This window comes from Crotalus tigris, unplaced genomic scaffold, assembly GCF_016545835.1.
Source record: "Crotalus tigris isolate CLP2741 ecotype Arizona unplaced genomic scaffold, ASM1654583v1 scf7180000017765.3138416, whole genome shotgun sequence".
Classification (NCBI taxonomy): domain Eukaryota; kingdom Metazoa; phylum Chordata; class Lepidosauria; order Squamata; family Viperidae; genus Crotalus; species Crotalus tigris.
The window spans coordinates 1,930,108-1,957,775 of NW_024096620.1; the positions used below are offsets into that span (position 1 = coordinate 1,930,108).

Genomic DNA, 27,668 nt, shown 5'->3' on the forward strand with positions numbered 1-27,668 from the left:
CCCTTTTCTTTTTCTATGGAAATGTAGGAAGAGATTGTATAACGAGTTCACACAAGCTTTCCCATTTGGTCCCACCTCTTGTGAAGTTGCTGATATGCTGCAACTATTTTATTTATTTTTTTACAAAAAAATCAGTTTCAAATTACCTGCCATTAGTAATTGATGCCCAGAAATAATAAAATACTGCTTTTCCCTCCATCCCCCAGAGTTTAATGTCCCAACCCAAAATCATTTAATCCTTCCACTCAAAAGCTTCCATTTTTCCATGTCCTTGTGTTAAGACATGTGCAGCTCTCCTTAATTATTCTTAGCATTGAATGTTGATGGGTCAAGATAATCTCTCAATAATGTGGGCAGAAGGCAGAGGGACAGTGAAAATATCTTCCTGCGATATAATCTCCCAGTTTTGTTTTCAGACAGTTATTTTCTACTGATGTTTCAGCATCATTCTTTTAATTCTGAAAATCTTCCTGATACTATTAGCCTAGTCAATTAGGAGGTACATTTTAAAAAAAAACAAAAACCCTTCACTACAGATTACGTAGCTAATTTAAGATTGTTACTTTCTTAATCCATTTTAACCCACATGATTTTGGTTGAATAAAGTTGAAGCTGCTTTTATGCTTTTGTGGAACAGACTGGACATTTGAGAATCTAACAAATAAATTACTCTGAAAAGAGAGGAAGGTGCACTTTGATTAACCAGGCAGAGGACCAATTCCCTATTTAGGCACAGTATCCTTGCACTTTTAGTGTTGTGAAAAGTTATGTAAGGCAAATCACAAAAATGCTGAACATAATGCAAAGAAGGATTACATTTTCAAAGTATTTTGGTAATCGATCTGGAAGTGCATCCATATTCTGGCCCAACTACACATTAATGTATAATTTGATAGCATAAGGGAACGTGATTAGCCATATTTTCACATGTTGCAAACCCAGTACAGTTTCCAACTAAATTGAAAAGGAATCAAGTTACTAACATGTATTTGAGTTTCAAATTTGTGTTATATGTTGGTTGACCAAAGATTCTAGTCCTATCTTACATTTTTGTACTATCAAATTTAATTGTGAAGTGGAACAAATAAATTGCTAATTTCAAAATTATTTTAAAACAATAAGTGTTGACTTGTCATCCTTTGTTAATAGCCAAATAGAATAACTTTTGTCTTCCAGGTGGATATACAGCTCTTGATGATGAAAAGTTCATTTTCACCTACTTTCTCAAATAGCTGTGGATTACTTCAGGATTAAATCCAACTCAGTGATATATGCTTTAGTTCTGTGTTGCCCAACTGAAGAAAATCAACTGGGGAAATCAACCATTTCAATTCAGGCACGGTCACTTCTGAATTCTAGATGTTTTTTATAACTAAAGCCAAAAGCAAAATCTTGCTGTTTTAAAAGATAAGTGCAAAGTTCTTGATGAAAAGAGGAGTTAAGCAATGAGACACCATTCATTGTAATTTTTTTTGTCCATGTCATTTTACCCTTTCTTTAGATTATATTTTTTTTGAGGAACTCATTGGCTCCATTCAAACATGGTTTCCTCCCTATCCTTTTGACCCATTCACTTTTTCTTTGTATATTAGTTTTGCAATCATTCTCATTCGTTCTTCGTGACTCTTATCTACTGTACTTTTTTCATACTGATTTTGCATTCAGTCTCTATTCAGTCTTGACTCTCTTATGTTGAAGCACATGCACTCCCCATTCCTACTGCATTTTACTTGCCTTCTCTCTGTGATCAGTTTCCATCCATTGCTTCTTCCCTACCTTCAGGTGCTTCCCCCCACCATAAATGTCCATTCTTCTCTATTAGGCTCGGTTAATCCTGGTGGGTTCACTTAGCCCTATTTGGTAATGTGTATGTATGTGTGTGTGTATCTCCAATATTTCCAATAAATATAAATGTATTTCCAAGACCATAATTAAATCCTAATCAAAGTTCACTTGGCCATCAAGTGGATATTTAACAAAAACAGGTTTTTACACTATTTTCATTTCTCAGGAAAACAACTGTGATTTTTTTTTCTTTTGCAATGTTTTGGAGTTAACAATATTATTAGGCATTTGTGCTGAAGAACAGAGAATATGAGAAGATGTAGCATATAAAAGCCTGTAGATCAGGGGTTCTCAACCTTTTTAATGCCGCAACCCCCAACCGGTCATAAGTCGAGGACTACTCAGCTGGTCGTAAGTCGAGGACTACTCAATTGGTGCAGCACCGTTTGTAGAATGGGACTTTTGGCGGGCTCAGCAGGACAGAGACAGCCTGGACAATTCCTATTGGCTTTTGAAAGCCAATAGAATTATACTCTATTCAAGAGAGTCTATTCTATTGGCTTTCAAAAGCCAATAGAATAAAAGGGAGTAGCACAGCTAAGGAAAAGGGGGGGGGGAATGGGAGACTGCATTGTTTGGCGACCCCCGTGAAATAGTCGTTTGACCCCAAATGGGGTCCCGACCCACAGGTTGAGAACCACTGCTGTAGATTATGTAACTTTTGTCTAATGATTCTCCTCACCCCAAAAGGATTCACATTATGCTGAACAACCGCTTTTACTGAATAAATGTTTAGCATGTAAACATTTTATGTTAAAATGACTGAAAAAAGGGGAAACTGCTTTTCCTGAAGATTTCATGCAGGGTGTGTAATTTAGTGGTAAATTTAATAGAACAATAAGATTACTAAATTCTCTTCCAATTCTAATTTTGGTGGGGAATGGTGCCCTCTCCTGGACACAGATAAACAAGATAGGTGACAACTCAAGTTTTGAAAATTGAGCAGTTGCAGTCTCTTTTTGTAGACTTCTGGGAAATGTACTTTTACACAAAAGTAAGTGTACAAGTGCAAAATGTTTTTCTAACATTTTCATTTGCAAGTGATATCACTATGACCTTTTAATATTACTTGGGGTAGTTAAGAGCATATCTCTACTTGCCCCTAACAGCACAAACTCAATTTTGCTCTTAACACTGTCTGCCTGTTATTCCCAACCTATGAGTATGATAAATTTAAATTTTCTTTAGCTGTTTCACTTTGTAGATATTTGTCCCTTGCCTGACATTGTTCAAGAGCAACTTGAAAGTGTGTGAGATCTGCTGGATGCTTAGAACAGAGACAATAGAAAACAGGGTAAGGATTGGCGGCCAGGACAGCTTATTTCAGTTTAGCTTTCTGCTGATTCCACGATGCATGGATAGCAATTGAACTGTTTTGTAAGAGAAAAGGCCAGGAAGCGGGGGGGGGGGCTGAATTCTATTTGTTTATTTGTAAAATTTATTAGCCACCCTTTCTATATTTATTGATGTTACTGTCCATTGCCTCTTACAAAAACGTTTAAACTAAATTGCTCGTAATTTCAATCCTGAATATTTCTGTTTTACTTCACCAACCCTCTCCTATGAGATAGGCACACATGCGTTCAACCATAAATGATTGGTGCTTACTAAGTAGAAAAGCAAAAACCAAGATAAGTTGATGTAGTAGCTGCTTATATGATTATACTGTATAATTGGCCTGATAGGACTACAAGAACCCTGTCAGTGCCACTTCATAGGAAAACTGGCAGTGATGTCAAAAGTATTATGCCACATTTTGGGTGACATATCAGCATTCAACAAGCTTCAACAATTATTCTCAAAAGTCCACCCAGTTGTCCAATTCTTGGAGGTGGTGGAGGCAAAGTGGAACCTCCAAAAATCGCATGGGAATAGGACATGTTTTTACCCACAAGTCCTAAAAAACATTTTAGACATTTTCTGAAGAAAAAGCCAAAAGTTCTTGGAGGAGCAGCATACTTTTAGTTCAAGACTGAAGTTTATTTTCTTTTCCACTAAGGACAGAATTACATTTCAGTCTGATTTGGATTTTTTCCATAACTTAGGCAAGATGGTAACTACACACTTCAAAATGATCATTTCAGCTGGTGAGTTTTAAGTTTTTTATTGCATTCATTGTCTAACAATACTTGTTGACAATAAAGTTATATACAATAACAAATCAATCACAAACTTTAAAAAATCTGTAATACAAACGGCAACTGCCTTTTTTGTGTTATGCCTCCAAATGTAGAAAGAATATTTTCCTGGGAAGTTATTTAAGGAAAAATTGAAAGTACAAACATAATGCTTCAGCATCTTCCATGCAATAGATATGAAGTACAAAATTAAATATCAGGATTACATGCAATTGATACATTAAAACCTCCAAACATATCTCTGCCATCCATTCCTTTTTGATCTAACAAACCAAAGTTTAAAGCCACAGGACACAGGCATAGAGAGGATTTGAACTTAAGCTGTTTTAATTTAGGAATATAGTTTGTTCTAGAATATGGTTTTACAAAAACAGGAACTAAAAAGTGAAACAGTGATAAAATATTTCTATTTTTGAGAATTTTTCAGTGTACTGATTTAGTTTCCTTCCTTTTCATTTTAATTATTTTTGTCCTTTGTGGGGATTAGCTTCAATAGTCTCAAATTAATCCTAGCCCTAAGTAGCAAAACTCCATCCAAAACTAACCACTGTGAGCTGTCTCAGTGTTCTGAAATTATTGGTAACCCAGCAGCACTTCCACCCAGAATTAGCATAATTTCACTGGATTCTGTTAAATTGCGTTTTCTTCTGTCTTGTCACAGCATTATGAAGATAACTTCAGGATAATATGAACAAGTTATGAATACATATTCTGACATTTTTCTAAGGTGATCCCCCCCAATATGCTTGGGGAGGGTTACCATGAGAAAGACGTGTATTACTATTGCCTTCCATATTACTTACATTTCCATTGTTACCCTCACAGAATCATATAAATGATAAGGATAGCAAGTTTATTGGAATAATTGGTTATTGCATAATAATATTGGTAGAGTTTCTTTTCCAAAAGTTCAGGTGAAAGAAGCAGTAATTAACAATAAAAAATAAATAAATTTCAATGATTAATAAGTTACATGTATTGCATAATTTACACTCACAAAAGTGTCTTCCAGTACAAGAATGTCACTTCTTATGTCTAAGACACTATTGGACAGCTCCTTTTCAGACTATTTCACAAATGTCCAAATACATATTGTTCCAGTGTCACACAAGTACAATAAAATCAAAAACAGTCATTAACCAAGTACGATTTAGCAACATAAAATACTGGTTGATATTAAAGATATCAGAAAAAACATTAACAAATGTAACTTCAGGAGAGAATTTTCTTAAAATCTAAGAACCCACATTATTAAATTTATAAATAGACAACTTCATTTACTAATTCACAGGAATTCATTCTGTGCCTTCTGGCTAAAAGAACTTTTGAGGTTTGGTGGGTTGTATATATGATTAATTGTTCACACCCAAGTGGACTCCTGTGTAAAGATATATAAATGAGTAAGTATCTTCCCTTGATTAAGAACATTATAATGAAAGTAGTTTCTTGAATGGACCATTGCAGAGAAGTTTCAAAACCTTAGCTGCTAGCAGTGCAAACTATTCTTTACTCAGATGCCTGTTTGACAGCACCCTGGAAACTGCTGCTATCTGTTACTGTCTTAGTGGGCTAATAGTACAGTAAGCTCTCTGACTAGTTATTTTTATGCCAAGGACCAATTCCTGTGAATGAGCAAAAGTGCAAATGTTAGACAGTAAGACAGAGGCCACTCTGTATCTTTGTAAATAACACATCCTTACTAAAGAGTTTTCCTCTACCCTTTAAGTTGAATAACTTGCAAAATGTCAACCAATGCCTTTGGACAAAAAGATAAGCTATAAAAGTTAAATAGTAATTCAAGGAGTATTTTTGGATATTAAGTTTCACAACTGTTTTAACCAACTGGTGAGACTAGCCTAATGAAGATCAGCATCAGAGGTAATTTTTTTTATTTCTCAACAATTTCTTCCTTAAATCAGGAAAGATCCAATATAAGTGAAAAGCAACAAAACTTATACTCCAAAAAGGGAAAGACACACATCGAAGAGTACCAGTACACTTTTACTTTTGCAAGTAAATATCCTTCCAGATATTTTAACTGGACTACCTATAGGCTTTGGTGAATTCTTACATGTCTTTTAGGATTCCCTTGCCCCTTTCTCAGTAGGTAACTTGAGTCAGACTTGTATCATTAAAAGTTTACTATATAGATATTGAGAGCCTCCAGATGGTTTACACAACAACCAAAATATTCCCACTACAAAAGTGAAGGTTAAGAAGCTCTTGAATCATCACAATAGAGATGAATCCTGTATAAGAAAGGAATGGAGAAGGACCTCAATTTTCAGGGCAAGGATTGCTAATCTTCTTTTGATTTTAATTCTTTCAAGTAATCTCCAGTTACTATTTTTCTAGTAGTTTGGATACAGCCTGGTTGTGGGTACATTTATTTTATTTATATAAGAAAATTTGCATAGATGCCCCTTCACGGTCAATGACTTTGGGCAGCTTACAAAAATAAACATCTAATATACCAACAATAAAAACCAATAACTCCCCCCACCCACTGGCAACAACAATCAATCAGACAAGCCACTTGATGGGCTCCATCCCACTCTCAGTTCCCCTGGCCCATTGGCAAAATCAGGGTCTTCAGGGCCTTGTGAAAGAGTGTCAAAGTGGAGGTCAATCTAATCTCTGCAGGAATGATGTTCCAAAGGGAGAGAGCCACCATGGAGATGGCTCTTCTTCTGGATCCCCCCAGATATACCTTCTTAGGACATGGGGCACACAACATACTCTGCCTGCCCACTCTGGTGGATCAGTAAATGTGACCAGGAAAAGGCAGTCAGACAGCTAACCAAATAAATATTTGATCAGTTTTAGAATGATTTTCAGTTTCTGACTTAACAAGAGAAGGAAGAAAGACTTGTTCTTGCTTCCCATTTAAAGCTATAACAATCCAGATAATCAATAAATCTATCTATTCGTTTATTTATCTGTTATCCTGCAACATTCCAGATAATCAGTACATGTTAGCAAAGATATATTACATCTTTTTTTCCTGCAATTTAGTGGTCATTGCTTACATTCTGAAGTAGCAGTCCTTCTCCTGTTCAAATATCTGTTCACTAGATTCTGCTAACATCTAGAATAATTTAATGATTGCCTAACGGTTCCTTTAATATATATAAAGATTAATGGGCAGATATTAGAAGCATTGTTGCAAACACCTGAAGGAAGGAAAATGAAGAGGAAAAAAGAACAACAGCAAATAAACTATAATTTGGCTTTTACTGATGGAGACCAAGATTTGGTTTGATCCATTCTGTATTTTTTATTTACTCAACAGAAATGTTAATTTTATATATTTCTTTCTTATGTATAAATAATTACTTTTACCTTAAAAAACTTAAAAATTCAATGTTTAGGTCTAAAATTATCCCAAAATATAAAACAAAATAAGGGGATAAATGCAGAACATACATCAAATTAGTTATCTGCAACATCATACAGTTTACACAGAAGGAATGTAAAATAATTTTACAGAGCAACATATAGTCCTCAGAAATTTTAGGAACACAAAATAAAGAACATAAATTATATAAAGGAGAGGAACATGCCCTCAGATGTTACTGAAATATACATCCATCTTAAATTACCAGCCTATAAACTTTACAAAAACAGAAGAACTGCATTTAATTCAATTACTACCTTCAGAGATAAATGTAAGTTGTTTTTCAGATACCTTTCTTTTGCTCAAACACAGCATTTAACCTCTACAATAAACAAACAATGGAATTTGACCATTCTCAGAGGTTTTTGTTCAATCTGTGTCCTCTGAGACAAGTGTCTTCCATTTGATGTTTTTTTTTTCTTTTGTAGTCTTGGTCCTTTCTGGCACAAAAAAAAGCATTAGGACCTTCAAGTTATCAGATATGCTGGCAGAGTTTTGTTATTATAGCCGCAGGTTTCAACCTGAACATTGCAATACAAATAGAATTATTGAATAGGATTGGAGAGGAATCCTGGCAATTATAAAATGCATGTGGCATATAGAACATTGCATGCAGAATAGGCATACAACAGAGCTACTGAGACTGAAATGGAAAATTGAGCTCCTGTAGTTAAGAAATTCTTTTGTAAAAATTCCAGAATTAAGTCAAGGTAGGCCTTAAATAAAATCTGAATGCTAGCTAAATGATAACAACAAACTTCTTTTAAGTGGTCATATTTTAAAGCCAGCTATCTGTTTCCAAAACAGTTTCAGTTCATAGTTCTATGTAATATAGTATCACCAAAAGAAAACCCCATGCTAAACTCAGTTAGAATCAATTTAAAAGGGAAACTGAGATTATAGTTCATAATTTGGCAAAATATTAATGGTTGCAACTGAAAGAAAAAATATTTTTAAAATCCCATTGATTTTAAAGGAGGGATAGGTTGAGTGCATGCTTAAATCTGTCCAATGAAATAACACATTTTTTAACAGCTTTCTTTCATCTGAATCATCCCAATTCTTAAAAATTATAATTCTTCTTAAGTCAACTAGAATGTTCCTTGACCCACCTATTTAAGCCTGAGTTTTCAATTCTAGCTAGTTATTCTACTTATGGGGAAAACATCCAAAATGCATTTTTATAGCTATAGCTTTTTTATTCCAGTATTTTATCATAGGACAGTTGGCAATATTTTATGATTTGGCAGTTTAAAAAGCACATTGCTTTTTAAATGGCAAAATTTATTTTCTGTAGAAAAAAGAAAACCTTTTCAGCAGGTAAAACCTCAGCTCTACCAAGGAATATAATCAACTTCTGCTTCTTGTTTAAGGAAAGACAAAAGGTGAATCATCTTGTTGCTCAAAGAAATGTTAGTTCTTTTAGGGGAAAAAAAAAGGGTAGCATGCTACTGGAAAGTGAAATTAAATACCTTCCTCAAGGAAAACATTGAAAAATTGTATTTTATTACAAACTAACTTAGATTTAGAAATCCAACTGTACATATAAATTCAGAGAATAAATGTTACTCTCTAGTGTCAAACAGCACAATAAGGCCTTGCTTTCATTGTTCTTTAGTTCCTGGGAGGGGAGAATTGTGGGATGCTGATAGGAAAAAGACTGTCTTCCCCATTGAAATGCAAGAGGATGCCTGAACTTGGCTGCACCTGCTATTTCAGTATTTGCAGAGGAAAGATTGAAATTTTGATGTGCATTGTTATGCATGTGTAGTCACTAATATACATTTTACCTCTGGTTATTCACCTTTGCAGGTCCATTGAATCTTTTCTTTTAACACTGGCCTGATTCCAGGGCGTTTTAATGCAGTGTAAAAGTTACATCAAAAAGGCCCAATGCAAATGAGGATAGAGATGCCAAGGCAGCATACATAGGTGAAAGATTTTTAGTAACATCCCATCCTGGGTTGCTGAATCATTAAAAAATAATGAATTGCTGAATATATCCCAAGTATCCACATTTCTACAGTGGCAGGAAAGTATAGCTACTCATGATTTGTTTCCCTTAAGTAAAGCTTCAGATACAGGTGCAAAGCTATCTCTTTAATGAAGAAAACAGTGTTCACTGTTGCTTTTTCGAAATTGTCTTCATGTTCTTAGAAAGCACAGTTAATCCTGGGGTCTCATTGCTCATGTGCCCCCTGAATTGGTTCTGCTGATTGCTTTTCTAGCTTTCTACACTTTCTTTGAAACTGAAACATTTTCCTTCTTCTTAAGTTTTTTCTTTTTCTTTTCCATCTTCTTTTGAGCTTTGCGGGCTTTTTCTAGATTTGCTTTCATTTCTTTGATTTTTTTTTTAATCACAGCTCTCTCCTGGGAAGATGTCATACCAAGGAACTAATATTTTAAAAAAGATAAACATTTTAATGTATTGCAAAATTACAGGTCCTTTAAAATATAATTTAGATATGTACAAGACAGCATGGTCTTTAATAGAACAGTAAATATTAATATTCTTGATCTATCAAAGCAACTCATCATTAGCAAAACTACTATTAGTAATACTTTAACAGAGAAAATATGCTTACGTCTGGGCATTAAAAATAAACACTTGATTCAATTTTGATTCACATTTGAGTTTCTCCAGATCAAAAGATCTACTATGAGAGCTAGTTTGGTCTAGTAGTTAAGGTGCCAGGCTACAAACCAGGAGATGGGGAATTTTAGTCAATGGTGGGATTCAGCCAGTTCGCACCAGTTCGGCAGAACCGGTAGCTAATTTTTTGTTGCCCAGGCCCAGAATGGACTTCTGGAAGTGGCATCCACATAGAGAACTGGTTGCTCACATATTTGAATCCCACCACTGATTGTAGTCCTGCCTTAGGCATGAAAGCCAGCTGGGTAACTGTGGGCCAGTCACTTCATAAGGTTGTTGTTGTGGGGAAAATAGAAAGAGGAAGGAGTATTAGGAGTGCTGATTTATTTATAAAAACAATAAATATGCTGTGAGGAGTGGTTCTTTGAAATTTAACTTTAACCAGTTTCCTTTTACATGCGCCCATATAAAGGAACCTTTCAATCATTATTCAGCAATTAGATTAATGCTGCCTAGTTTGGCTGGCATCACCTAATGTACAAATGCTACTAAAGCTGATTTCAAATATTTGATTTTCAGTGGAACCTATTGGGCTCTTGGCTGCCTGGTATGGTGAGAGAATGTGCCAGATGTCAAAATGTTGGCAGCAAACTATAATTCTAAGAATGATCACATCTAGTTCCAAAAGAATTAGGAACTTCAATATGAGTGACAGACATTCCAATATGACAGAGTCTTTTTCAAGCAATAAAAATGCAATGCTTGATGTGATAAGATGTAACCTGATAAGCTGGTTGTTGTGGTAAATAGTGAATTATGTGATAGCACAAGGCCATGTAGTAAGAGAGCAAAATATGCGTAGGTCAATCTGTAACAGCTATAGGTACATCTATATGTGCATGCATATTTGTCTGGTATACATGTTTACAAGGAAAAAAATCCTTCTGTACTAATAAGCTACTTTGGTAAGGCTTTTGCTGTAAGAGATGGCATAAAAGTATTTTAAAATAGATGAATATATAACTGTTTTTTCTAAAATCAAAACCGCCAAAGGAAATGAACTATAGATGGTCCTTGACTTATGGCTGCAACTAAACCTGGAATTACAGTAATAAGTCATGCTGATTGTTAAACAGGTTAGCATATGAGCAATTCAATTTTATGACAGTTTTACAGAAGTTGTTAGGTGAATTGGTTATCAAGTGAACCCATTGCCTGCAATAGTCATTTTTTTTGTCAGAAAACAGAAGTAAACACTGGTTTCTGGCAAAAAAAGTCGTAAATTGTATTATATCACCACGGAATAGAGCAAAAATAGCCATAAACATGGGCAAGTTGCTGAGCACTTGATCATATAACCATGAAAGGAAGGAGCCATCAGAACTTTGAATCCAGGTTGTATCTTTTTTTGGGTCCATCATAACTTTGAATAGTCTTTAAGCAACCAATTGTAAATCTAGAACCAGTTGTATATTAATAGGATTTAGTAATTAGTAATAAATAACATTTATTTAATAGTACCAAGAGATGCGCTCAAAAACACAACTATCAAGCACTGGGGAAAACAGGGGATAAGGTAGTTTAAAGGAGTATATTGCAAGCTTAAGCTTTCTACAAAAATCTGATCTACTAACAGTCAAGAGAAATTTGTAGGAGTTAAGGATAGAAAGGAATTCAAGGTGGGCTGGACCTAAATCTTTTGTGGGAGCATAGGGACTATGACGTAGGACGTATTTGACCCCACTCTTGGGCTCAGCCTGGTCATCTCCTACAGTAACATGAATCACAATTTATGATAATAACACTTGAAGTCCAGAGGTGCAGTATCTCTGGCCATTAATTTTCAAAATAAAAGAATTCGAAAAATAACAAATTAAACAATGAATATTAATTTATTAATTTTAATATCTAGCACTGTGCATCTAGCTATGATTTTCAGAGGTAATGAAATTTTTGTAATTTCAATGGCTAACACTTCAATTGTGTAATTTAATTTTTCAGCAATTGGTATTGCTATACCTTATTGCTATATCTTATCATCTCTATATATCAAGATTTTAATTGCATTTTCCATTACATATTTTCATAATAAAATTCTAAATTACTTTTCCAACACAAAGAAGCAATTACCTTAAGTTTACTGCCATCCAGCTGAAGGAGACATTCTCCATTTATATTATGGGCTGTAAATTCAGAAATACAATGTTCTAAATTCAGGCTCTTTAACCAATTGGAAACCTGCTGCACACTCCATTCTGAAACAGCACAATTTGGAAATTGGCTGTGCTTGGGAGATTGTCCATCATCAAGAATCTATAACAAACGTTTTGCAGTACAAAGTTCAGAAGAGCTGTACCATCATGGTGATAGTATCATATCTTCAACATAATTTTAATAAAATTCCCAATTAATTGTGAAATCATATCAAAATTGACAAGATATATCATTTATAAAAATGTGACTATAGGAAAACAACTAGTTGGATGCTGGGTCTAACTTAACATTCAATTGCTTAATTCTTTGGAAGGAGCAAATATTTGGAAAAAATCCTTTTAATATTAGAACTAAAGCATATTTTCTCATATTATTTTTATCTATCAAAACTATCACATGCTGATTTTGTAGAGTCTAGAATGACAAAGGTTCCATCTGATCAAATTTTGTGCAATATTTACCATACTGAGAACCACATCCTACTATATCTTATACAACCTTTTACTTATAGTAATATATACTATAGTATATACTACTAATTAAATGAACTCAATATACCATGCAACATAATGATACCAAATAGTTTACTATAGTCTCACCTCATCATCAATCATATCCAAGCTCTGAGAAATTCAGCATTAAAAACAACGGAAAATAAAACATTACAGAGAGAAACATATTCAAGGAATTTAAAAGTGCCTACATATAAAGCTTGCAGATCTGGGCTGCAGATGAGGAGATGATCATTAGATGTCAACAAAGAGGCACAGAAGCTGTTTAAGACTTTGCTGCCATCTAGTGCTCTTCTAGGTTTCTGCCCTCTAGATCTGAAAGTCTAAGAGCTGATGCTGCAACAGATTTCATAATTGAAAATACTATTAGCAATTTATTTTAAAAAGCAAAATGTTATAGAATTTTTGGTACAGAGCCAATTGAATCTTCTTTTTCATTTTTGTACATACGTACAAACATTTTTAAGAATAATGGAGAATTAACTAAAATGCAATATAGCATTTTATATTTATATCTCAATTTAGTAATATAAATGACTCTTCTTTAAAATCAGTTTTCAAGATTCAATATGAATTTGTTGTAATTTCTGATTGGAAGGCATGTTAAACTGTAAAACGTGTGTAGGTGAATATGCATTTTCAATTTTATATTATGTCCCATTGAATTTATGTACTAGGTTACAATTTTAAAGATTATACATTGTTTTCTATCTATCTGTGTTCTCCTTGTTCCTCGATTTAAAACTCATTTGGTAATAAAGCTGTTTTCTTTCCTGCACACATTTTAAATTTTATTTCATGATCAGTAGCTTAACATCTCCATTAAGCTAATGATTATAAACAGCAGATCTAAACAACTACATAAGCAATAATAATATTTACATATTAACTAGTTCAGAAGAAGCACCAAACTCATTTTCTGCTCTTTAAGTACATGTAGAGAAGATACCTCATCAGAAGACACAACTACACAGTGTGAAAATCCTGGGGTTTTTGATCCTAAGCCACTTGTCCCTAAGCCACTCAAGTCAGCTGAGCTGGTGCTACTTGGGTCGAAGTTGTCATTGAACGTGATATTCTGTATAGGAATAAGAACAACACAAGGGCAATCAAGTCCAATAATAAAGATTAGGCCTGAAAGATGAAATTTGAATCTGCTAAGATTTCATTCACTATGATGATTTGCTCACCTAGATTGGAAATATAAATAGTGACCTTACTTTAAATATTTTAAAAAATGTAATGCAATGTTATATGCTAACAATGAAGATGAAACCTTGTGTTTTCCTCCACGTTTATTACTGTAAATGTGCTGAATTGAAAGACCTCAATAAATGTTTGATTTCAACATGAGTTTATGTATCTTTAAAGTTATTTTCAAAGACTTTATAGAACTTTTGCTGAAAATGGATAAAAATTGATTAAAGAGACTTGTTTACAGGAAGAGGAGAACTATAATATGTAATATGGGAAGGTAAAGATAGTAATTATGTTTGCAACACCTGCAAAGATTGGAAATTATTGTAAATATCTTTTTTCCTTGCTTTTTTGTTAGTCGCTTTTTTCATGTTTATTTTTTTCTATTTCTTCTATGCCTCTGTAGCTTTTAAATTTTTGATAGATCTTATATTAATAGTAATTTTTTTTTAAAAAAAATGGAGACTGGTGGAAAATGTTTAAAATTCCTATCAATTTAATCCTAGCAGTGGCCTTTTGATCTTTCCCCTCTTTGATGTTTGCTATCAAGACAATTTGTACAAAGTGATTGTGTAAATTAATTAGCTGTGATATACATTACCATATTGTGACCTATAAAAACTTCAAAGTCTTTTCAGCAGATTTTCCGCACCTGATTGGTGAGAGCAAGAAAGATGGTCTGCATTAGAGTTTTAATGGCCAATATAGTCAGAATAGTTCCTTGCTTGTGGAATTCAGCATCAGGTAAAATAAAGACAGCCAATCAAAAAAATAATGTTTCAAAGAACATTGGAAAATTACCAAGTTCATTAGATGGAAATTCGCACATTAAAAATGGGAGGAATAAGGAGTTCATTTGATCTGGACTCAAGCTTCAGGAGGATCTGAAATTTAGCCTTTTTTTACTTTTAAAATATAAAAAATGTATTCTCTTTTCTTTGTTGTCATTTCTATCTGGTCTCAAAAGGATGAAAGAGTACAGGATTATTTTCTTTCTTTCACAGAGTGCTTCAAACATGGTCATCTGATGCTGTAAGAAGGGAAACAAACAAATGGTAGCTTTTATTGTAGGCTCTGATTTTTATTTATGCAATCTCACAACTATGAACCAAATACAATCTGAAGGGCAAATGACTTCACTAGAAACTGCATATCTCATTACTTAAAGTGGGCCCAATTCCACCAAATCCTTAGAACCTCAGTCAATTCTTCACCCCCTCCCACAGCCCTGCATGTGTAAAAGTTGGGAAGCCAAGGGAAAAAGCTACTTCCATCCCATAGTAATGATGCATTGAGTTGAGAACAGAAATGTTTTCCTTAAGAAAAGAGTTTATAAAACACAAATCCAGTGCTATGCTTAGTGAGCTATGTGAATTAGCAGGTAACAAAATGAGTTTATGTTTTCCCACAATAAAACTGTTGTGAATTGCTCTTGCAATTTCAATTGTGTAAATTTATCTTTAGCTGCTTCCTAAGGAATCCAAAACCTGTAGTATCTGGTTTTTATTCAGTTATTCCTACTTTTAGTATAAGAAGGGACATATCCATGTTCTCAAACCCTTCTCCAGTTTGAACTTCCAATCTCTGTGGAAAGTAAATCAAATGAAATTGAGCATAAAATTGGTTTCAAATAATAGTCTGTAGCAACAGAATTATAGGATCAGCATAAAATGTAGAACCAGTCTGATTTTGGGGGCAGGAGGGGGGATTTTATCATTTCTGGGTCAGATATTAACCTGGTTTTAAAACATGTTAAAAAATCATTGAGAATTGTGAGTCAAGGAGTATATAAATTTAAATCTGACATAAATTGAAGATGTTGATGAGTGAAAGCTGATCTCAAGATTCAGAATTCCTACTTTTTTTTTTTTTTACCTTTGATAAAAGTCTTATATACCAGTCTTTCTTAGCTTGGTAAATTTCCTTTTTTTCTCATAATAAATTCCTATATCTAGACAAAGCTCTCTTGTGGGTTGTTAAATATACTAATATGGATTCCATTATCTCTGTGTTACAATTGTATCGCTCAAGTAAACAACAATCATCACCATAAACATAAAATTAGAGCACAAAACTTATTTTGTTCCTATCAATGCAGTGAAGCAAGAATTACATTTTATAGATGAACAGAAAGAAGCAATTTCTTCTAGAGTGGTATATGCATTTGGCAACATTAATCTGATTGAATTAAAAAATTCAACTAAGGGAAAACTTGATTGTTGAATCTGTATTCCTTTTGTACCTTTCTGGATACAAAAGAAATTTCTGGGCCCACAGAACTTTCTAAAATAAATTTGGGAAGGGAAAACAATAAGGGTTTGTCCAAACAAATTAGTTTATTTCAATGAAAGTAAAATGTGCTAGAACATTTATTTAGTAAAAAAAAAGGTTCTTTAAAAGAGTTATGTTTTTTTTCTTGTTCTGATCTAAATTATTTAATTTTCATTTGTTTGTTTTTTTCATGGCAACTCAAAAGAGAGAAAATATATTGCTGTTTTATGGACTTTAAGAAATACAATTCAAAAATCTGAAACTATGCAGCATCCGCTAAACTAGTATTAAAAAAAATCTTTCCCCTTCTCCCAATATACACTAATAGCAATAGCATTTAGACTTATATGCTCCTTCATATTGCTTTACAGCCAGTGGTGGGATTCAAATTATGTGAACAACGAGTTCTCTGTGTGGATGCCACTTCTGGAAGTCCTGGGCAACAAAAAATTAGCTACCAGTTCTACCGAACGGATGTGAACTGGCTGAATCCCACCACTGTTTACAGCCCTCTCTAAGCAGTTTACAGAGTCAGGATATTGCCCCCAACAATCTGGATCCTCATTTTACCTACCTTGGAAGGATAAAAAGCTGAGTCAATCTTGAGCCGGTGAGAATTGAACTGACAAACTGCTGACAGTCGGCAGTCAGCAGAAGTAGCCAGCAGTACTGCATTTGAACCACTGCACCAGCATGGCTCTATGTTCTATGCTTTATGAACTATGATGCTAGTTCAAAGCTTTCAACCATTATTTTTGTCAGGAAATTCACAAAAGGACAATGTGAAAAACAAGAGCAAACAGAAAGAGTAAAGTAACACAACATTTAATTAATAACTAATAAACTTCCAAATGCTGTAGTTTAATCTTTGCTGCAGAATTTTGAACTTTGTGAAAATTCTGCACAAACTCTCTTTCAGCTGTCCTGAGCACAGATTAATACTAAACACAACAGAACAGAATAACAGAGTTGGAAGGGACCTTGGAGATCTTCTAGTCTAATCCCCTGCTGAAGCAGAAAACTCTATATCACTTCAGACAAATGGTTGTCCAATTTCTTCTTTTAAAAACCTCCAAAATGGAGCACTGTTCTGGCCCATATAGCTCTATGGCCCAGCTCTACGTTGGAGTGTCTGGCAGTTATTGGGTTAAATGCTAGGTATGTGGATGGGTCAGTGGGAGGAGTTCCAAAGGTCGTTGGGAGACTTCCTGGACACAAGGCACTTGGGAATCTCTTTGTCTGTAAGAAGCATGGGCCATGGAAGGTCTCCCTATAAGCATAAAGATAGTATAAAGAGCAATATCTTCTTATCTAAAGGAAGGATCTAAAAGATGAACAAACATGTATTTCCAGCAGCACCAATCTCAACGTGAACGCAAGTAATCTTTCTCATTAAAATATATTTTGTTTATTATAAGATCGTTTCTTTTGAGTTAACTATCTGACAGGATTTAAAAGAGATCACTTTAAGTTTGTGTCAGAATAGTAAGAAGATATACTCATAATTTGTGCCATCTTTTGAAAGCAAATAGTAAATTGGCAAAGATTAATTCTTCTCTCAAAGCTGCAACAGTTTGAAGAAAGAGAATCAAATTGGTTAGCCCTTTCTCTACATTAACCTTCAAGGAAGTAAAGATTCTCTTGATGCCTTTAAAAGCCTGCAAAGCCAAGCCAGCGTGTTTGTGTAAAAGACAGCTTTCAAGGAGTGATTCAGAAGTTTTGTTATGCTAATTCGCTTCCTAGCTAACCTTCAAAGTGAAAAGTGCCTTGTATCTGATTCAAAATTACTTTGGACCTGTTCTCAAATTAATGTTTATAGCGGGGAGAAAGAAAAACAAAAATCTACACTTTTGTTCCTTGCATGAAAAGTTTGAATTTTAACACCAAAAGGAGCTTGGGCTTTTCCCCCTCCCCTCTTTGCCAGTGAATCACACAGCCTGAAACAAAGAACTGTTTAATGACTGCCTCTAAAGTTCAGACAAAAGCAAGGTTTATTGCCTTTCAATAAACTCATCTGTTGCCATAGTGACAGCCCTAGGTATGCTCAGGAATTTCAGCCAATGTTATAAGGAGGAATCATCGCAGAAGCACCCCCTGGTGGTCATGCAATTTTTTTTCTAGCTGAGTCACAACAGCCACAATTAATTCAGCACACAACAGAGCAAATCTGTTAGTTAAAGTGCAAGCTACTTAAAGTTATCCCAAGCTACCAACACCCCAAGAGCACAGAGTGATCTTACCAGAAGCATTCACTCACTCACCCAAGCTGAGCACTAAGCTGTTCCAGCTTGAGGGAACTTAGGCAGAAGAAATCAAAGCCAAGTCTCTTTGCTTATTATCACAGCTGATGACCCGGAGTTCCAGCCTGCAACTCGCCAGGTGGGAGTTTGTACCTCTACATTCTCTCAGTGGCTCACTAGCAGTAACGTGGTAATAGGAAGAATTTGGCTAGCCTTTTTAACACCCCCTAGAGGGCACAGAGTGAACTTACCAAAAGTACTCACTCACTCAAGCTGAAGGCTAAGCTGTTCCAGCTTGAGAGAAAGGAAGCAAGAGCCAATTGCCTTCGCCTATTAGCACAGCTGATGACCCGGAGTTCCAGCCTGCAACTCGCCAGGTGGGAGTTTGTACCTCTACATTCTCTCAGTGGCTCACTAGCAGTAACGTGGTAATAGGAAGAATTTGGCTAGCCTTTTAACACCCCCTAGAGGGCACAGAGTAAACTTACCAAAAGTACTCACTCAACTCAAGCTGAAGGCTAAGCTGTTCCAGCTTGAGAGACAGGAAGCAAGAGCCAATTGCCTTCGCCTATTATCACAGCTGATGACCCGGAGTTCCAGCCTGCAACACGCCAGGTGGGAGTTTGTACCTCTACATTCTCTCAGTGGCTCACTAGCAGTAACGTGGCAATAGGAAGAATTTGGCTAGCCTTTCTCCAGATGCCCCCTAGTGGTTAAAGGAAGCTCTACACGCAAGCCTTTAACCGCACCCAGAGAAGCCCCTCTAGTGGACAAAGGGTGAACCTCGAAGCCAGAGCACCCTGGTAGCTGACCCACAGCAAGTGACTCCTAGTGATGAAGGGGTGAACTGCACTGAAGTACCCACAAATACAGGAGAACGCACCCAGTGGCATCTCCACTCACAGACAGCACCTCAGAAGCTGATCTACAAGTAGCGACCCCTAGTGGTCAAAGAGAGAAGTTCTTCAAATTCTCTTCAAAATAGCTGAGAAGGACACTGAACCTATCCTAGCCATAGCTGAGCATCTAGCAGAAGGGGTTCAACCTATCAGCCTAGTTAAGATACACTTACCAGCCCACTGCAGCCATGCACTCACATCTGATGAAAAGATGGGAGTCAATCTACAAGCGCCATGAAAGAGGCTGGGAGAGATTGTACAAACTCTCCCCAGAACGCGCACACGCAGTAGAAGGAGATAAGGAAGATGCCTATGTGCAATGGATGGACTCTGAACGGCAACTAAAGGATATTCAGGAACAATTAAGAGACTCAAGAATCGATAGCAAGATGCATAACCTCAAGGTACTAAACAAGGAACGCAAGAAGTTTCTAGAGAGCTCACAGGGTTCCCCACAGCCCAAGCCTCGCCAGAAAAGCAGACTGGTCGACAGGACCGAGTCCAAAGTCTCCCGCTATTCATATGCACCATCCCAATGGTCGCACGCAGATCCATCCCACGTGTCTGGAACAGCCTCATCTTTCCGCCACATATCCACGACACATTCCAGCATGTCCCAACAACCGCATATCACAGGCGCCTCCCGCCTTTCGAAGGCATCTTCCCGTCATAGCCGAACCTCCCGAATCTCACAAATCGAACAAATGATCATAGATGCTAAAGCTGCTGAAGCTGTCTTTCGCATGGCACAAGAGGAGAGGCAGAGAAAGAAGGAGTTGGCAGCCATAGAACTTGAGGAAGCTGAAATAGAGGCCAAGCTAGAAGTCGAAGCAGCTCAAATGGAAGCCAAATGAAAGGCTATAGCAGCCAAAATGAAGGCCAAAAGAAAAGACGCCCAAGAACAACTTGAACTTACCCAAAGCCAAAGAGTTATGGCAGACAAAATGGCTAGAGCGGAAAACCTTCAGAAAATACTCCAGAACACCACTTTCTTGCCAGACAGGCAACAACTGGAAAATGAAGAGCGTCGTAGCTGCATACAGACCTACGTGGACAACCAAAGTGCATTCCAGAATGCACAGGTGAGAGCACCTCAGCCAGCCACAATCCCCCCAAGACCGAGTAGACAAACAGAGGAATCTCAACGACCTGATTCGCTGGTCAACCACAGAGTTGATGACACGACACCTAGGTCACGAGATCCTCCTGCCGTTGCTGCCACATCGATCCTAACGGCAACAACTGCACAGCGGGGAGTGCCACAAGATCTTTCCACTGTTATTACCCCATTGAACCCCATAAAACCACACCTACAACACTGCATGCTTGTGACAACCAAACCTGTTTTGGTAGCAACAATGTTCCAACCGCGCCTAGAGCAACACTGCACGCTTGTGACAACCAAACCTGTTTTGGTAGCAACAGTGTTTCAACCGCGCCTAGAACAACACTGCATGCTTGTGACAACCAAACCTGTTTTGGTAGCAACAGTGTTCCAACCGCGCCTAGAACAACACTGCATGCTTGTGACAACCAAACCTGTTTTGGTAGCAACAGTGCTCCAACCGCACCTAGAGCATCGCACGCTTGTAACAACCAAACCTGTTTTGGAAGCAACCGTGTTCCAGACAAGCAAGATTTACAAACAAGACAAACAACGCCCCCAAGACTGGGAGTCATGGAGCATACTCCCAAAATGTCTCCAAAGCATGCAAGTGCAGCACATGTATGTCTCAGCTCACCTGCCCCAGTGCAGAAGAAAGAGTTGTACGCTTCCTTAGATGTGCCTACGAAGGTGTCTGCAGCCTTAAGATATGTCTCACTCTACAGCGGGGAGAGCCACACTTACGTTATCTTGTTTGCAACCATAAGATGCATCAGAGTCTACAGCGGGGAGTGCTGCAGTCTCAGTGTCTTCTTAGGAAAAGCGAGACTAACAATACAAGAAGGCCACACCGTACCAAGGTTACAGCTATATGGCACCACTTTGGCTGTAAAGCTGACCAACTTGACAGCAAAGACGTTGTGCCTTGAACTACAGTCCACCACCTTCTACGCAGACAGCAAGGTGATGTCAAGCTACATCTGCAAACAAAGTGGACACTTCTATGTCCATGTAAGCAACAGAGAGAAAAGGACTGAAACATCCTTAAGCCCTGAACAATGGCAACATGTGCGAACAAATAAGAACTTTGTTAACCAAGTGAAGTGGCCCAACCTTGCCACGCAGATAACAGAACTGATCTGGCTAGAAAGTCTTCAGCTCTTGGCCTGTCCAAGTAGACAGATGCTACATAGACCAAAACGTTATGCACTTCCAGCTTCAGATCAAAGTGCCAACCTTCAACCTCAGACACCCGGTAAACGTCAACCAATCCACTTCAAAACCCTGTCTAAGCGCAGACAACTGAAGTTAAGCATAGTTTTGATCGTCTTGATCACTTGTCTCAGCACCCCAAGAATTAGCCTTGTAGAAGCCTGCAAGGACTTACTGCCTTTCATGGACTCCATGTCATTAAATACACTGACACCCACACATGAAGTCCTCACCCTGACGACAACAGTAGCAGTCCTCTTCAGTACTCCACCGGTGGCTCCAGACCCTTCGGTTCTTGAGTATCCTGAGTCTTCTGCTCAAGCTGTTGTTCCTGATTCTTCACTTCCAGCTGCTGTTCCTGACCCTTCAATCCCAGCTGTTGTTCCTGATTCTTCAGCTCCGGCTGTTCCTGAGTTTCCAGATGTTCCTAATCCTGAGTTTCCAGCTCCAGCTGTTCCTGAGTTTCCTGATGTTCCTGATCTTGATTCTTCAGCCCCAGCTGTTCCTGAGTTTCCAGATCCAGCTGTTTATGTCTTTCCAGGTTTTTCAGTTCCTGAGTATCCTGTGAATCCAGTTCCCCTCATTCCCGAGAAGCTTGGGTTCCAGTTTTTTCTGTTCCAGATTTGGTTCCAGTTTCCTTCACAGGAAGAAGACCTTGTCTCATTGGGAGACAAGACTGCATACCAGAACTATTGGCCCACGGTTCCTGCGCACCGGGCCCACCCACTTGATGAACTAGTTTACCCAGCTGAGATCCAGATCATGAAGCCACGTGAGTCAGGTCGTGACTCAAAGACACTTGTACCAGGCTGATCACCGATTTGGTCTGTTGCTGATGAAGACTGAACCAGAAGATTAAACCTCAAATTATGTATTGTCTTATGCATTATTTGATGTAACACTTGCCTTTTAGCATAATCGTGCATGTTTTATGTTTACCTTATAGTTATGCATGTTTGATACCAAGTTTTATCTATTTAGTCACAAGTTAACCACAATGAGTATTGCATGCCTTGATGCTACGTTTTTACTATTTTAGTAGTGGAAATATAAATTTCCAAGCGGGGAGTGTTCTGGCCCATATAGCTCTATGGCCCATATAGCTCTATGGCCCATATAGCTCTATGGCCCAGCTCTACGTTGGAGTGTCTGGCAGTTATTGGGTTAAATGCTAGGTATGTGGATGGGTCAGTGGGAGGAGTTCCAAAGGTCGTTGGGAGACTTCCTGGACACAAGCCACTTGGGAATCTCTTTGTCTGTAAGAAGCATGGGCCATGGAAGGTCTCCCTATAAGCATAAAGATGGTATAAAGAGCAATACCTTCTTATCTAAAGGAAGGATCTAAAAGATGAACAAACATATATTTCCGGCAGCACCAATCTCAACGTGAACGCAAGTAATCTTTCTCATTAAAATATATTTTGTTTATTATAAGATCGTTTCTTTTGAGTTAACTAACTGACAGGATTTAAAAGAGATCACTTTAAGTTTGTGTCAGAATAAGCACTCACAACTGATTATCTGTTCTCACAGTGAGGAAATTTCTCCTTAGTTCTGATTTGGTTGTCTCCTTAATTAATTTCCATCAATTGCTTATTGTCCTACCTTTAAGAATAAGTTGACCTCTCTTCTTTGTGGCAGCCCCTCAAATATTGGAACACTGCTACCATGTCCTTCTTTTTATTAAACTAGACATACCCAATTCCTATATTTCTGAGGCTAATAAATATATAACATACTGATGTAACCAAGAAACAGCTGCAACACTGAAATCAAGATTTAATCATGCATATGCAAAATGAGAAAATTGGAGAAATATTTTCTTCTGTTTTACAACTATTTCATCTTTTCCTTTCCTTTCCTCCTTCCCTTCCTAAATATTGCTTTTTTCAAACAAGGTTTTTTTTTATCACTGCCTGATACACAAACAATAAAAAATAGAACAGCATTGTTCTAGTTTTGAAATCTTGGTACAATTATGACATTTCATTTGACTATCTTGGAAAAATACAACTTGTATCATCAAATGTCTAGTTTATATATTTCCAATTACAGCTAAGTCAAAAGTATACTACAATGCTCTTGAAATTGGCCCTTTAAATGTACTGAAAAACTTTTTAGACTAAATTTCATTAATCTAAAATGGAAAAAATATAATAGGATTCTGTTTTAACAAAGGTTGAAGTAATGCCAGCTTCTCCCAATCCCCCTGTATCTGATTGCCACCAGAGATGTGTGAATATCAAAGCAGGACAATTATATATGTAAATCTTTTGCTTCCAATCTCATATGAGTTATGAGATTCTCAGGTAATGAATGCAATAATAAATGAAGCATGTAATAAACACACATTTAAACAGTACTTTTTTCTTTTTCTTAGTTCAAATAACTTCAAAATTTAATCTAATGTCACAATCAAGATAAATGACAGGAACATTGTACAAGGAGTTACGATAAACAACAAATACAACCCCAAAAGTTTACTATTAGCAAATTGAGCTTTAAAAAAATTGTTGATGTGTCAAATGCACTCTGACAACTTACTACAAGACTTTAGTCTATAAAAGCTGGAAATTACAAAAATTAAATGAAATGTTTTTTTTTTTTTAAGGTAATGGAGGTTGAAATTTAAGGGCCTATTCCAAGTGATGGCAAACCTTTTAGAGACCGAGTGCCCAAACTGCAACCCAAAACCCACTTACAGTGGGGCAAAAAAGTATTTAGTCAGCCACCAATAGTGCAAATTCTCCCACTTAAAAAGATGAGAGAGGCCTGTAATTGTTATTATAGGTAGACCTCAACTATGAGAGACAAAATGAGAAAATAAATCGAGACAATCACATTGTTTGATTTGGAAAGAATTTATTTGCAAATTATGGTGGAAAATAAGTATGTGGTCACCTAGAAACAAGCAAGATTTCTGGCTCTCACAGACCTGTAACTTCTTCTTTAAGAGGCTCCTCTGTCCTCCACTCATTACCTGTATTAATGGCACCTGTTTGAACTTGTTATCAGTATAAAAAACACCTGTCCAAAACCTCAAACAGTCACACTCCAAACTCCACTATGGTGAAGACCAAAGAGCTGTCGAAAGACACCAGAAACAAAATTGTAGACCTGCACCAGGCTGGGAAGACTGAATCTGCAATAGGCAAGCAGCTTGGTGTGAAGAAATCAACTGTGGGAGCAATAATTAGAAAATGGAAGACATACAAGACCACTGATAATCTCCCTCGATCTGGGGCTTCACGCAAGATCTCACCCCGTGGGGTCAACATGATCACAAGAACGGTGAGCAAAAATCCCAGAACCACACGGGGGGACCTAGTGAATGACCTGCAGAGAGCTGGGACCAACATAACAAAGGCAGCCATCAATAACACACTATGCTGCCAGGGACTCAGATCCTGCAGTGCCAGATGTGTCCCCCTGCTTAAGCCAGTACACGTCTGGACCTGTCTGAAGTTTGCTAGAGAGCATTTCGATGATCCAGAAGAGGATTGGGAGAATGTCCTATGGTCAGATGAAACCAAAGTAGAACTGTTTGGAAGAAACACAACTCGTCGTGTTTGGAGGAGAGAGAATGGTGAGTTGCATTCAAAGAACACCATACCTACTGTGAAGCATGGGGGTGGCAACATCATGCTTTGGGGCTGTTTCTCTGCAAAAAGACCAGGACGACTGATCCATGTACAGGAAAGAATGAATGGGGCCATGTATCGTGAGATTTTGAGTGCAAACCTCCTTCCATCAGCAAGGGCATTGAAGATGAAACGTGGCTGGGTCTTTCAGCATGACAATGATCCCAAACACACCACCTAGGCAACGAAGGAGTGGCTTCGTAAGAAGCATTTCAAGGTCCTGGAGTGGCCTAGCCAGTCTCCAGATCTCAACCCCATAGAAAACCTTTGGAGGGAGTTGAAAGTCTGTGTTGCCCAGCGACAGCCCCAAAACATCACTGCTCTAGAGGAGATCTACACAGAGGAATGGGCCAACATACCAGCAACAATGTGTGCCAACCTTGTGAAGATGTACAGAAAATGTTTGACCTCTGTCATTGCCAACAAAGGATATATAACAAAGTATTGAGATGAACTTTTGATATTGACCACATACTTATTTTCCACCATAATTTGCGAATAAATTCTTTCCAAATCAGACAATGTGATTGTCTGGATTTGTTTTCTCATTTTGTCTCTCAAAGTTGAGGTCTACCTATGATGACAATTACAGGCTTCTCTCATCTTTTTAAGTGGGAGAACTTGCACAATTGGTCGCTGACTAAATACTTTTTTGCCCCACTATATTTATCACTGGGTGGGCGTGGCTGTGGTGGTCATGGGAGATTGGGTGGGTGTAGCCAAGGTGAGCGTGGTCACCTCAATGTTGCTCATGGGGAGAGAAGCCTGTGGGGGGGGGCAGGGTTGGGGGAGATTCAGGGAGTCTCTGGCAGGTGGGGCAGGAGGCAGGAGGCTTTTCCTGTGGGGTAAGGCAAGGCAGGGTGGGGGTGCCATTGCCATGGGGTAAGGCCAGGGCTGGGGAGGCTGCTGCCTAACACTATCAGCCCCCACACACAGATGCCAGCGAGTGCATGGGGGCCACAGCCTGCCAGCCCCTCAACCGGCACACTCTGGGATTCCGCAGCCCACCGCCAGCAGTTCAAAGAACTCACCTCTCTGGATGACCGACCGAAGAGGCAATGCAGTGGGTCGTGCCCAGGAAAAGGAGAGCATGCGAGGCCAGGAGGGACAGGACGGGGGGGGAGGGAAACCAGCCATGCCAGGATGCATCTGGCCACATGGAACCTCAGCGAGTTAGCAAGCAGCTGGTTGAAGGGGGCAGTTGCCATCTCCGGGGCATGGTGCACATACGCACAGAGAGGGCTCTGAGTGCCGCCTCTGGCACATGTGCCATAGGTTCGCCACCACTGGCCTATTCCAAACCAAGCCTCTTTACACTTATGATTTATGTTTATAAGAGTACAAGAAGTGATAATCTGATACTTTTTGGTGTGAGCTAGTTTCCATTCTTCCAAGTAACATTCCCTTCTCCAATTTTTTTTCCAACAGCAACTCTTAATTAGCACCTTAGAACAACCTAAAACCAAAAATGTTAGGGAATTCCAGGAAGCTTAGTGTTTAGACAGATCAGTCATTAATAAAAACATATAGATAAGCCATGTTTAAAAACCATTCAAAAAACCTAGTACAAAAAGATTTGAACACCTTCTTTCCAACAGCTAACATTCAGAAATCAACAACAAAAAATAAGCAGAAAACAATATTCTAAACCAGAGGTCCCCAACCTTTTGGGCACCAGAGAGGGGGTGGATGGTTTTGGAGAGAGGGGGTGGGTGGTTTTGGGTGCTACCTGCATCCTGTGGATGGGGCTTTCCTTCTTTGTGCGGACCGGTTGCTGGCATCCCACAGCCAGGTACTGGTCCACGAACCAGGGGTTGGGGAACCCTGCTCTAAACAATGAATCAAAAAAACAGCAGACTGAACTTCTATCAAAACTGGTAGGGCAAGCTATATAAGTTACATAAACAGGGGAAGGTCCCAAATTCACAAACATTGATGTTACCTAGTTGGATACTGAAATGTCTGCAAGCAAACCACCAAGCTCAGATAGCATCAAGAATACCAGTTTAGCCCTGAGCTACAGATATTCTCTTCCATTGAAATATACACATTATATGGCAATGGACATTCCATACTATTTATGCAGAAACTATGTTTGGGTTTTTAGTTTTTGTTATTTTGACAGACCTGTGTAAATTAAATATTTCAATGCAGTACAGAGTTATTAAAAGAAGGGCTCTATTGTTTTTTAATTGAGTTCAATGGGTCCACAAACCGCAATCTGTTAACTGTTGAAAACAGATTTGATCTCAGTTATGCATGCCACCTTAAATCTATTATAACAGTTATCAGTGCTTGGCTATTGTTGCCTGGGCTTGGGACTGGTTAGTAGTCCAGACAACACTGAGATTAGACTGAAATAAAAATAACTCAATGTTGTTATCATGAATTGAGGTCGTCTTAA

General features: G+C 37.7%; 1 protein-coding gene across 8 annotated transcripts in view; it reads right to left on the bottom strand.

Moving 5' to 3' along the window:
* Window positions 1–3,933: 3,933 nt before the first annotated feature.
* Window positions 3,934–27,668, bottom strand: part of PPP1R9A (protein phosphatase 1 regulatory subunit 9A) — a 171,441-nt gene continuing 147,706 nt past the window's right edge. The window contains exons 14-17 of one of the 8 annotated variants that reach the window (XM_039341475.1): window positions 13,649–13,777; window positions 12,787–12,810; window positions 12,104–12,286; window positions 3,934–9,774 (exon numbers count right to left, since the gene is read on the bottom strand). In XM_039341475.1, coding sequence (XP_039197409.1) covers window positions 9,613–9,774; window positions 12,104–12,286; window positions 12,787–12,810; window positions 13,649–13,777 — 498 coding nt within the window. In that variant the 3' untranslated portion in view covers window positions 3,934–9,612. Of the gene's footprint in view, window positions 9,775–12,103; window positions 12,287–12,786; window positions 12,811–13,648; window positions 14,927–27,668 lie in introns of those variants that run through there. The other 7 variants (XM_039341476.1, XM_039341477.1, XM_039341480.1 and 4 more) reach the window with 7 other exon arrangements.